This window comes from Triticum urartu, chromosome 7A, assembly GCF_056163025.1.
Source record: "Triticum urartu cultivar PI428250 chromosome 7A, HENAU_Tu73, whole genome shotgun sequence".
NCBI classification, from domain to species: domain Eukaryota; kingdom Viridiplantae; phylum Streptophyta; class Magnoliopsida; order Poales; family Poaceae; genus Triticum; species Triticum urartu.
This window is the reverse complement of record NC_141879.1, coordinates 257,544,601-257,556,757: the sequence shown is the minus strand read 5'-3', so window position 1 is coordinate 257,556,757 and position 12,157 is coordinate 257,544,601. Positions and strand designations below refer to the sequence as shown.

Sequence of the window (12,157 nt, the reverse complement as noted above, 5' to 3'; positions counted from 1 at the left end):
ATTCTAGAACTTGGCAACGGTTAGCTGTTTGTGCCGAGAGAAGCTCATATGGAGCCATTTGGTACTTTGCACATGAGAGATGCAAAGCATATTTTGCCCATTGTTTTGCTAGCTTTAACTGTCATCAATCCACTCTGTTGGAACATTCTGAACAGATCGCGAGCTTCACAAATATGCATGTTTCTTATTGTGTTTGTCTCCCTTCACATGATAATTATGTACTGACAATACAAAGTGTGTACAATTGTGAACAAATTAGGTTAGCTTTGCTAAGATAAGAGTCTCGGCTCGGCTCAATCGAGACGATGGAGAAGGTACTCGACCTCCACTTGTTTTGTCAAGGGGATCACCCATCGGTCATACAACTCGTAAACCACCGAAGGGGCGACTTTGAAACTGGATTGGCTGCTGGCGTCGTCACCAGTTTCAGTTGGTCCGTCCAAGGTCACATCTTGGCCGAACACCATGGCCTTCTTCTCCACCCTCCTCTTCACCACATCCTCTTGGGCTTCAGATGTCAGCAGTTTCATCAGAGCATCCTTGTCCTGCATAAAAATCGAGAGATTTTACTTTGCTTATTACATAGACCATGCATTCTGGTGACCATTTATGATCATCTTAAAAAGATCAGTTATACTACATGATCATTTCAACACTGGTTTCACTGTTGGGCGATGAGATGAAATGATCGATGAAGCATGTACCTTTGAACGAATCAAATCTGTGTATCTTTGCTGGTCTCCTCTGAACTTCACTTCTGCCACGTACCTCCCGTAGTTGATCCTCCTCGAGAGCGCCTGCGAGAAGGATGACAAACACAATATCACCACGCGCATTTGGGGTATATATAGAAAAGCATGCAATGTGGCGTTCCATATCACCTGCAGGCACGCGAGATCTGATGCGGCGGTCACAGCGTAGTTGCCATCCTCGCTGCCATTGTTGGCCAGCAGAGGGAGCAGCTCGCTGAAATACATGCCCCATATGGCGTCGTTCGCGTTCACGGACGCCGCTCCGGGATGCAGATCCTGGATTGAATTTCGTCAGCACGAGGTTACGGTAAGACGGCGACAGAGTTTCTTCATTGTTGGGCAATGGAAGATGCATGGAGTGGAAGCTTACGGTGGTGAAGTTGTATGGAGGCGCCAGCGTGAAGGGCACTCTGGATTGGAAGAAAGGGACCTCCTGCTGGCTTTGGTACCATCCTGCCTGCACAAAACGTTCCACAGCTCGTCAGGTTTGTTACCTGTGAGGTTGCTTAAGTACTGCAGTCGTAGCACTAGCACAACGGTAACGTGTCTTCATTTAGAAAATAAGACCCGGAGTGTGGTCTAGCTTTGCTGTGAATCGAATCCAATGCAATATATACTTACGCTTTGTCTTCTTTGCTTAAGGTAACCAACTACTTTCTCCGAATTACTAAAGTTGTACTAAAACTGCGACAAATAATATTGATGCTTAAAGTAACTAACTACTTCCTCCGAATTACTAAACTTGTATTAAAACTGCGACAAATAATATTGATGCTTAAAGTAACTAACTACTTCCTCCGAATTACTAAACTTGTACTAAAACCGAGACAAGTAATATTGATGCTTAAAGTAACTAACTACTTCCTCCGAATTACTAAAGTTGTACTAAAACTGCAACAAGTAATATTGATGCTTAAAGTAACTAACTACTTCCTCCGAATTACTAAAGTTGTACTAAAACCGCGACAAGTAATATTGATGCTTAAAGTAACTAACTACTTTCTCTGAATTATTAAAGTTGTACTAAAGCTGCGACAAATAATATTGATTGGAAGGAGTGCCTGGTTTTGCAATATATATACTCGGTCCGGTTTAGAGTTTCCGTCAATCAAGCATTTTTAAGTTTGACCGCCATTATTATACAAGATATTACAAGCATGAACAATGTTAAATTGATATTAGCAGTTTTTTTTTCATAAAATATGATTATATTTTGAACCAGAGGGCGTATTAGTTATCACGTTCAGTCAACACCTTCCCGGGAGCATGTAACGTCTGACCGTAGTTTTCAGACGCTCAAGTCAAAACATCTTAGACATAACTACAGCAGAGGTCGTCCTCGGGCCATAACAATTGACAAGTGAGCGTTGAAAAGAGAAGAACTGAAAGCTACCAGCTACCAGGTAGCAGAGTCAAAGAAAGAGAACAAGAGAGGGAAGGAGAATCGCATCATGCATGAATGCATGCATGGATGCCATCGAGAACGAACGATCGGACTACCACACCTTGGCCTGGATCTGCTCGGACTCCCGGACGAAGAGCTCGACGAAGGAGCCGTTGCGGCGGCCATGGCGGCCGGCGGGGCCGAAGCACGGGCGATCGTCGTAGGCCGGCAGGTTCAGCGGGTGCTTGGCCCGCTCGATGAGGCTGAAGACGACGGTGTCCTCCTCCCTGGTGAGGAAGCCCCTCACCGTGTCGAGCCCGAGCCCCGCGCACGGGGGCACGACCACGAGCAGCAGCGCGATCGCGTTGCAGAAGAGGAGGAGATACGTGTGAAGGGAGGGCGCGGCCATTGGTGTTACAATCGGTTTAGCGAGCTGTTACTCATGGATGTAGGGTATTTATGGTTGCCGAGAAGGACGCGGCCGGAAGGATGATCAAAGAAGTGACCGAATGGAGAGCAAATCGATAGGTGGACGGCGACGGATCGCCGGCGGGCGATTAATTGGACAGTGTACAGTGCATGTGATGTGACTCGATTAATTGGTCTGCGTTGGATGAAGGGGTTGTGCAAGTTGATAAGCTGAAGAAGGTTCAGAGAGATGAGAAGTCAGAAGGCGCAGGGTCAAACACGATGTGAACAAATGTGGGGTGCTCTCATGCGCGCATCTCGTATACATTACAAGCGGCGGCACGTGCTGTTGGATCATCGTCACTGGAAAGGGAAATGCTAAAGCTTCCACGATAGTGGATGAATTTGGCAAATGCGTGATCCGGTGATGGTGGGCTGGGGTCACCCTCTACCTCCACATTATACTAGTTGCGAAAAGGGCTACCCTACCTAATTAGATAAGCTTATTTGTTCAAAATAAAAATTAGATAAGCTTAAACATTTTCAAAAGAAAGCAGCGCCATCTTCTTGGTGTTTAACGTCATGTGCTCCGTATATCCACTGAGATTTTTTTAGGGTACAGTTGAAAGCCCGATTCTATAAATAAAGCCAACATGACAGAGATCCAACAACGTTAGTACAACCCAGACGTGAAAGCAAGTTTATGTAACACTTACGAGGCGCGCAGGCCAAGGATATCATGTAAAGAAAATATCCCCGGATGAGTAATTGTAGGACATAAGGCGATAACAGATGTGCGGATCTTGAAGATGATCTTAAAAAAAAGCACCAGTGTCCACGGCCTTAGCGAGAGTCTTCCACTGGAGCAGAAGACGAACAAATTTAAACAAGAAATTAGTGGATCGATTATATGACAAATGTTCATTTTTTTAGAAAAGGAAGTTGAAACTCCGGGCCTCTTCATCAAAAGATGCACACAATCATTTTTATTAAAATTTTCAACAAAGCTCTTGCAAAAATATGCATTACACAACCTAAAGCCACCACTCCACACCTACAAACTCGATAACGGTGGATGCCATCGCAACGCAAAATGTTCGGGAATTTTAAAATCTCACAAATTTTGAAAATGTCCACGATTTTTTATAAAAATTCAATTTGTAAAAAAATGATCATGAATTTTAATAATGTACTCAAATTTGAAAATTTTATTTGCAGATTAAAAGGTGTTCAAAAGAATTGAAAAATTTTACTGACATTAATGAAAATGTTCAAAAAATTTAAAAATATTCATTAATTAAAAAATAGGAAATAAAAAAATGTCCGAAAAAACCGTGGAAGAAGAGAAAGACGAAAAGAAAAAAAGAAAAATTAGAAAAGAAAAAAAAATAGTAGGAAAACATAGAGGGCGTGTTTGGTAGCCCGCATAGAGGCCAACCAGGCCCGCGCCGGAAGAAAAATGGGTTGTTTGCCTACCTGCGTTCACTGTTTGGCCTACATCGCACGGACCTCAAAGCACCTCCCAGCCGGGCCTGCTGGTAACGCTCAAATAGGCAGTTTTTCCAGAGCCAGGCCCTTGCGATGCGCGTGGGCGGCGGCGGCTGCACGCGAGGAGCCACACTCGAGAAGTCGCGTTGCTTCCCAGAGCGCTGGCAATAATTACCCTCACCTTCCCGCACCACTCTCTCTTCACTCTCCCACTCTCACCGGCGGTGGCGGCGTGATACATCCATTTTGTATCATGTTTTCCTATGGTTATTTATAATGTTTTTGATCAATATAACACTTTGTGGAGCAATTCTAATGCCTTTTCTCTCTTAATTTGCAAGATTTACATGAAGAGGGAGATTGCCTGCAGCTGGAATTCTGGACCTGAAAAAGCCATGTCAGAGATACCTATTCTGCACATCTCCAAATGAGTTGAAATTTCACAAAGATTTGTATTGGAATAAATAAAAAATATTGTTGAAAATAAATACCAGAGAAGGCCACCCAGGTGCCCATGAGGCACCAGGGTACGCCCACCCCCTGGGCGTGCCCTAGTGGCTCGTGGAGCCCCTGGCCAGCCTCTGATGCCTATCTTCTAGTATATAAGCCCATTTGCCCTAGAAAAAATTAGCAGAAGACTTTTGGGACGGAGCGCCGCCGTCTCGAGGTGGAACTTGGGCAGGATCACTTTTGCTCTCCGATGAGCAATTCCACCGGGGATACTGGGAAATCGAAGTCATCGTCATCACCAACAACCCTCTCATCATGGGAGGACCAATCTTCTTGAACATCTTCACCAGCACCATCTCATTTCAAACGCTAGTTCATCTCTTGTATTCAGTCTTTGTATCAAAACTCCATATTGGTACCCGTGGGTTGCTAGTAATATTGATTACATCTAGTAGTTGATGCTAATTGGTTTATTTGATGGAAGATTATATGCTCAGATCCTTAATGATATTCAATACCCCTCTGATCTTGAACATGAATATGATTTGTGAGTAGTTACTTTTGTTGCTAGTAGTGGTGTCATGTGAACTTTGACTACATGACACTTCATCATCTTTGAGCCTAAAGGAATGCATTGTGGAGTAGTAATTAGATGATGGGTTGCTAGAGTGGTAGAAACTTAAACTCTAATTTATGTGGTATTCCGTAAGGGGCTGATTTGGATCCAGACGTTTCATGCTATGGTTAGATTTATCTTAATTCTTCTTTCGTAGTTGCGGATGCTTGCGAGATGGGGTAATCATAAGTGGGACGCTTGTTCAAGTAAGAATAACACCCAAGCACTGGTCCACCCATATATCAAATTATCAAAGTAATGAACGTGAATCAAACAAGCATGATGAAAGTGACTAGATGAAATTCCTGTGTGTCCTCAAGAACGCCTTGCTTATTATAAGACACCGTGCTGGCCTGTCCTTTGCTACAAAAAGGATTGGGCTGCCTTGCTGCACTTTTGTTACCGTTACTACATATTGCCTGTTGCAAATTATCTTGCTATCAAACTACTCGTTACCAATAATTTCAGTGCTTGCAGAAAATACCTTAGTGAAAACCGCTAGACATTTTCTTTTGCTCCTCGTTGGGTTCGACACTCTTACTTATCGAAAGGACTACGATTGATCCCCTATACTTGTGGGTCATCACGACGTTCAGCGGATCGACGAATAGCAAGGCGACCATCGGCATCCGCAACATCACCCGCCACACTTCCGCAATGGCGGTAAGCACTGCTTTCACCTCCTCACATACTATTTCGCATTCGATCCGTGTTCTAGGCGAATGGGGAATCGGGGTAAATATCCATAGAACTGATCATAACATCATCATGAGTTCCTAGTAGCGATGGATTTTAGGGTTCCGATCCAGATTGGGTACAAGGGGAATGGGGATTGGGGGTTAATCTTACACAGTAGTTTCAAATCTTAGCCCCGGCGACCCTGGAGGTGGTTGGAGCAGCGGGTGCCCTTGGCCTTGTTTTGTCCTCTGGCCAGGCCATCGTCTTGTCATTGTCGCAGGAGTCCAGACCGATTGGCAAAGTACGGTGGCCTAGCTCCGGTGCCCTGACAACCATTTCCACCTCTTCTTCCTCCTCCGGCTCCAAACCGATGACCTCCGGCACCACCAAAATCCTATTCCAATACGCTGCAGCACGCTGGTCATGAGGAGCCCTGTACTCCCTGCACTTGGACCACCTTTCCCTCTATACAGTGTCGCTGGAGTCGGCATGATTCATGGCCCAACGAAGGATTTCGACTGACATAGCGCCCTTTGCTGGGTCAGGAATCAGCGTCTTCAACTCCTCCGTTGTTGCCTTCTTCACCACATCGTGTGCCTCCTTGTGCATGTCTTCGATGCTACTGAAGTTCTAGCACACTTCCATGGTGCTCTCAAACTTGGTTGCGGTCACCGAGCAAGCACCCGAGGAAGAAAGCCCTCCATCCAATGCCCCAAGGGAAGGGGTTAAGGTTGGAGTTGGAGTTCATGGCGATGATAGGAGAAAGAGTGAGAGACAAAATGAGAGAGGGTTAACTGAGTGCGGTTGTGGGCAAGTAGTGATTATCGGGGTGGGTAAATATAGGGGCTTTGGACAATAGGTTTTAATGCAGATCAACCTTTGAACCTTGTGCTCTTCATGACGCCATGAACTTTGTGTTGTTTATAATGCAGATTGAGATGGAGAACAATGAAAATGGCAAGGAGGTGGTGCTGCCCTTGGAGGTTGTGCCAACCACGCATGAGGAGGTGGCCACGCATGACGACGTGGTGCCGGAGGAGCTCCTAGCGACAAGCATCGGAACTACATGCACTACCATGAGGAGGCTGGGCCAACTCACTTCTACAAGGTGATCCTTGCCCCGAAGCTTGAGTGCATCTCAATGCCCCTCGACTTCACCAAGCACTTCCCAGCCGTGTCGACAGAGTTCAAGTTGAAGACGAACAACGGCTTCTCACGAAGGGTCATCGTCCGGCAGATGAACGGCAGGGTCACCCTCGATCAGGGTTGGGCCACCTTCGTCGTCGTCCATCGAATCAAGATCGGGTACATGGTGACCTTTGATACGTCTCTAACATATCTACTTTTCATAATGCTTTTCCTCTTGTTTTGGACTCTAATTTGCACGATTTGAATGGAACTAAACCCGGACTGACGTTGTTTTCAGCAGAACTACCATGGTGTTGTTTTTCTGCAGAAATAAAAGTTCTCGAAATGGAACGGAACTTTGCGAGGAATTTTTATATTAGTAAAGAGAATTTCTGGAGCCAAGAGCCACCTAAGGGGGGCACCTGGGTGGGCACAACCCACCAGGGCGCGTCTGCCACCCATACGTGAAGAGACTCCCATGTGAGACCCAACGTGTTTGAAAATACGATCACACGACTCATGTACAACAATGGTGCCAAGTATGCAACATTTTCTTCATGTATTGAGAGTCTGACTTATGGGACCTAGCATGTTTGAGTTGTTAGCTAAAAATGTTGACCTATTTTATTTATACAAATTTCAAGTTCAAAAGTCGTAATGATCCATCAACAACTCCTCGAGTTGATACATGGAATTCTTTTTAGAAGAGATACCTGTATTTTTTTTGTGAGATGTATCTGAATTTAATTTAGAGGACATGTTTATCTAGCGAACGTTCGCTAGTTTCAAATTTGCCAATGAACGCCTCATTTGCCATGCCGAAATAACTAAAATTGCTATGCATTTTTGAGGGAATTCATGAAATTTTCCATATATAGGAAAGGTTGCCAGTGATTTATTTGTTTGTTTTTGCCATCCACGTGATCAGGATCCAATGACTGTGGGGCGTTCGCTGGAACTGCCTTCTCAGCGAATGTTCGGCCATTAGCATTTCCGAATTTAGATGGATCATTTGAAAGTCTTAATTAAAATATAAGACCAACCAATGACTAAACCCTCGTTGGCTTTTCTTTATAGAAGAAACTCCATGAACACCGCGTGTCCGTGTCGGGACTCAAACTCGGATGGGTTGGCAGCAATCTCAGCCGCCCAGTCAATGAGTTGACGCCCCATCCTCTTTGAAAGTCGACGCCCCATCCTCTTTGGAAGTCTTAATTAAAACCCACGCACCGGATGTTTGGGATTGGGAAACCAAAGGGTAGTCTCGGAGGAACCAAACGCACGCACGGGGACCAACGCGACAAAGCCAGGAAGTGGAGGCCGGCGTGCGGATGCGTGATGCGGAGAGAGAAACCACTCTTCTACCAAACCCTTGCCCCAGCCATGGAACTCGCTCGCCGAGCCGCTCATCGGGCCGACGCCGGCGACATCTACGGCATTCCCACCCCTTCCGCTGATGGTAACGGAAATTCGGAACTAGCTCTTGTTCTTCAGTTGTGCGGTTGGAGCTTGGAATCAGTAGAAGTTGTCATTGTTCTGAGAAAATAGGGGATTTTAACCTGTTTTGTTAGGTACCAGTATCGCCTGCATTTATTCTCTCTTTTTAAGAGACGCAAGAACTGCTCCCTGTCTCTAGGATCTGAATACTTGTGATTTTTCCCCTATGTCTTGCACACCTATTAGATCAAGATTCAAGAACATGACAGAAAAAAGGCACCTGTTTTGGTCCATTCGAGGAATTGATAATGCGTGGCAGGCTAGGGATTTAATGATTGTGCGACATTAGTTGAAATTTCCAGCACATTTTAGAAATTAACAGCGGTTGCGTTGGGGATGCAGAGCAGATGACGATACAAGAGCTCCACCGGGAACTCTTGCACGAGAAAATCCGCCAGCGAATCATCGTGGACGAACTGGCCAAGCAGCAGGAGCTGGAGGCTGAGTTCCAGCGCGAACTCTTGAACAGTGATGTTGATGCCAGGTTCCGGCAGATCACAATGCCCCACCATGGCACATCCCCTTTGCCTCATGATGAGCCACTGGATGTACCCGTGTCGATTGCGAGGCGGCCCATCAAAGATCGGACCGTGGAATGGGATCGACCTCCACGGTGCAGGCCGGCGAGCGAGGAGGATGCACCGATCGTTGGGGTGAGCGGCTGCTTATCCTTTATATCTTCAATTTTGTTCACCTTGACAGTTGATTCATCGTATGTTCTAAATAGCCGGGATGCTGCCATCTTTCAAGATTTTTTTAATCCCCATCTACTCGCTAAATCACTAAAAGTTTGTTCTGTTCCTAAGTCATATTTATTACACATTAAGTAAAAGCTAGGCTCTAGTTCATCCCAGATATTAGGTGTGTTTTTGGAGTAAACTATGTCTCAGCTAAGATTTTGTAACTTTTCTCTTTACTGAATCCAGTTTACTATGGCATTATGCATTCAGCTTGTAGAACTACTGAATTTGTGACTAACTACCGGATCGGCGCTAAGCATCAATTAATTTGTTCTATGCATCTTTCATGTGATAAAATTCAGTAGATTGACTGTAAATCTGTATTATGGGGCATTTGCCCTTTGGTTTGTCCAATATTGACCTTTGTGAGAAACTAGCCTCTGTATTTGTTTGATGGTCAATATACTGACTTATGACTTTCAATACAAGTGATAACTATGCCTTTCATCTGAAAATGAATAGATTCTATTTTGGACTGTATATTTGTTACGGACGACAGGTTGAGCCAGGTTTTTTTAAAACATCACATTGCACCATATTGTACAGTCAAAATAATTATTTGAATATGGCTTGACCTGCAGTTTGTAGGATTTTCCGTTGTGAAATGTGGTCTAGTGTGATCATACTTACAAATCTGTTTAAACCCGTCATTTCTTACAAATACATGGTAAACAATGCAGTTTCCAAATAAAAGTGACCCTTGTTCTTACTAGGCTACAATGGTTTGTAGATCCTAGGCCTTAAATGGTTGTTATGCTTGATACTTTCTATCCCATTTGATTCCCTAGAAGCTCCTTGTGGACATTGACATAGTCTACAAAACTCAATTTGTAACCACCATTTTCCACTACAATATATTTATAGCTCCAAGAAAACCATGCAGTGTGAAAGTATTTTTCAAGACAAATTCACAGATTTTATTTTCAATTATGCAATCTGAATATCTTGAAAGATATTAATAGTTAAAATTTTAATAGTTTACTTCTCCTATATCATTTTCAATTATCTAATCTAAATACTTTTCTCACTAATCTTTATCTTGTGACAGTGCTCTACAATTAGTGCGATTGAAATTTTTAGGATGTGCTTTGCTCTGAAAACAAGCAACATAATTTACGTATGATGTCACTTTGACATTTTTATATGTTAAGTGAATAGCTGCTTATAGGTAAAGTGGGCCTCCTCAATGTATAGATTATGGATAAAATACACACCGTGGGGCTTGTAGATGCTCTTCTCTAAATACTATGATTACAAACAAGTAATGCTTAAACGCTCAACTGTAAAACAAAGCCACATATATCTGCCAGTTGCATATGGTGCCAATTTCTTGACACCATAAGTTGAATGATAGAGAATAGAACAAGATAAAGTGCATTCTAAATAGAATATGGCCCTTTTAGTTACATCAGGGGAATTTCACTCTATGCAGATCTTTCATGGTATGGAAATTTGTACATCATATATGTCTAGTAAAGGTCGTAATATCTTTGTATTCAGTTGATACGATCTGTATGTTGAAGAAGGAAATGGGATTAGCCATGCCATTTTATGCTAATAAGAACTCTCTTGAGCAGGCTAAGCAGCACAAAAATGCACTCTCTGGGATGAAGAGGAAACGGACTGCAGAAACTCCATCGTTGATTTGCAGCATCTGCGACGCAAAATGCTATCGTGAAACAGATTTACAGAATCACTTAAGAGGCAGAAGGCACCAAGAGAACATAGAAGCTCTGCAGGGAGAAGGCAAGGGAGCTGAAGCGAGGCTACATGAAAAAGAAGTGCCCCAGCTTGCAGACAAAAACCTGAAACCAATGCCAACATGGTTTTGCAGCATCTGCGATGCTAACTGTACATCTCAGTCTGACCTCAAGAATCACCTCCGAGGCAGAAGGCACCAACAGAACATAGAAGCTCTGCAAGGAGATGGCAAGGACCCTGAAGTGTCAAGATGGATGTGCAGCATCTGCAATGCTAACTGCACATCTCAATCTGACCTTGAGAGTCACCTCCGAGGCAGAAGGCACCAAGAGAACATAGAAGCTCTGCAAGGAGATGGCAAGGACCCTGAAGTGTCAGGATGGATGTGCGACATTTGCAATGCTAATTGCACATCTCAATCTGATTTCGAGAGTCACCTCCGAGGCAGAAGGCACCAAGAGAAGATAGAAGCTCTGGAAGGAGATGGCAAGGACCCTGAAGTGTCAAGATGGATGTGCTACATTTGCAATGCTAACTGCACATCTCAATCTGATTTCGAGAGTCACTTCCGAGGCAGAAGGCACCAAGAGAACATAGAGGCTCTGCAAGGAGGTGACAAGGACCCTGAAGTGTCAAGATGGATGTGCGACATTTGCAATGCTAATTGCACATCTCAATCTGATTTCGAGAGTCACCTCTGAGGCAGAAGGCACCAAGAGAACATAGAAGCTCAGCAAAGAGATGGCAAGGATCCTGAACTGTCAAGATGGATGTGCGACATTTGCAATGCTAATTGCACATCTCAATCTGACTTCGAGAGTCACCTCCGAGGCAGAAGGCACCAAGAGAACATAGAAGCTGATGACAAGGGAACTGAAGCGTCAAGATGGATGTGCGACATCTGCAATGCTAACTGCACATCTCAATCTGACCTCAAGAGTCACCTCCGAGGAAGAAGGCACCAAGAGAACATAGAAGCTCTGTAGGGAGATGGCAAGGGAACTGAAGTGTCAAGATGGATGTGCAACATCTGCAATGCTAACTGCCTGTCTCGATCTGATTTCGAGAGTCACCTCCGAGGAAGAAGGCACCAATCAAACTTGCAAGCCTGAGTTCTCAGGGCATGCAATCGAGATGCCTAAACATAAGTAAGCATATAACTCATAAACCTGAGTAGGATCTCTTCTATTTTGGGGCTAACTTATATGAGAGCGGTTGGCCTGGGCTTGGTAGACTCAATTCTAGAACTTGGCAACGGTTAGCTGTTTGTGCCGAGAGAAGCTCATATGGAGCCATTTGGTACTTTGCACATGAG

General features: G+C 44.3%; 2 protein-coding genes across 2 annotated transcripts; one reads left to right on the top strand and one right to left on the bottom strand.

The window, feature by feature from the left end:
* Positions 1 to 164: 164 nt before the first annotated feature.
* On the bottom strand, positions 165 to 2,840 carry LOC125524412 (chorismate mutase 2, cytosolic-like). Its single transcript, XM_048689464.2, has 5 exons — positions 2,258 to 2,840; positions 1,123 to 1,209; positions 882 to 1,028; positions 705 to 797; positions 165 to 545 (listed from the first exon to the last, which is right to left on the bottom strand). The coding sequence occupies exons 1-5, from the start codon at positions 2,543 to 2,545 to the stop codon at positions 294 to 296; spliced, it is 867 nt and encodes a 288-aa protein (XP_048545421.1). The 5' UTR covers positions 2,546 to 2,840; the 3' UTR covers positions 165 to 293.
* A 5,284-nt stretch (positions 2,841 to 8,124) lies between these two features.
* LOC147959240 (uncharacterized) lies at positions 8,125 to 12,101 on the top strand. The gene is made up of 3 exons (XM_087535499.1): positions 8,125 to 8,363; positions 8,744 to 9,054; positions 10,719 to 12,101. The coding sequence occupies exons 1-3, from the start codon at positions 8,138 to 8,140 to the stop codon at positions 11,541 to 11,543; spliced, it is 1,362 nt and encodes a 453-aa protein (XP_087391625.1). The 5' UTR covers positions 8,125 to 8,137; the 3' UTR covers positions 11,544 to 12,101.
* The last annotated feature ends 56 nt before the right edge of the window (positions 12,102 to 12,157 follow it).

Bases quoted from the DNA above. Each gene is read 5' to 3' on its own strand.
- LOC125524412 (XM_048689464.2), bottom strand. From the start codon at position 2,545: ATGGCCGCGCCCTCCCTTCACACGTATCTCCTCCTCTTCTGCAACGCG. The intron at 798-881 runs GTGATATGGAAC...TCCTTCTCGCAG, and splicing joins CAGATCTCGCGTGCCTGCAG to GCGCTCTCGAGGAGGATCAA. The intron at 546-704 runs GTACATGCTTCA...ATTTTTATGCAG, and splicing joins CAGATTTGATTCGTTCAAAG to GACAAGGATGCTCTGATGAA.
- LOC147959240 (XM_087535499.1), top strand. From the start codon at position 8,138: ATGTTTGGGATTGGGAAACCAAAGGGTAGTCTCGGAGGAACCAAACGC. The intron at 8,364-8,743 runs GTAACGGAAATT...TTGGGGATGCAG, and splicing joins TCCCACCCCTTCCGCTGATG to AGCAGATGACGATACAAGAG. The intron at 9,055-10,718 runs GTGAGCGGCTGC...TCTCTTGAGCAG, and splicing joins AGGATGCACCGATCGTTGGG to GCTAAGCAGCACAAAAATGC.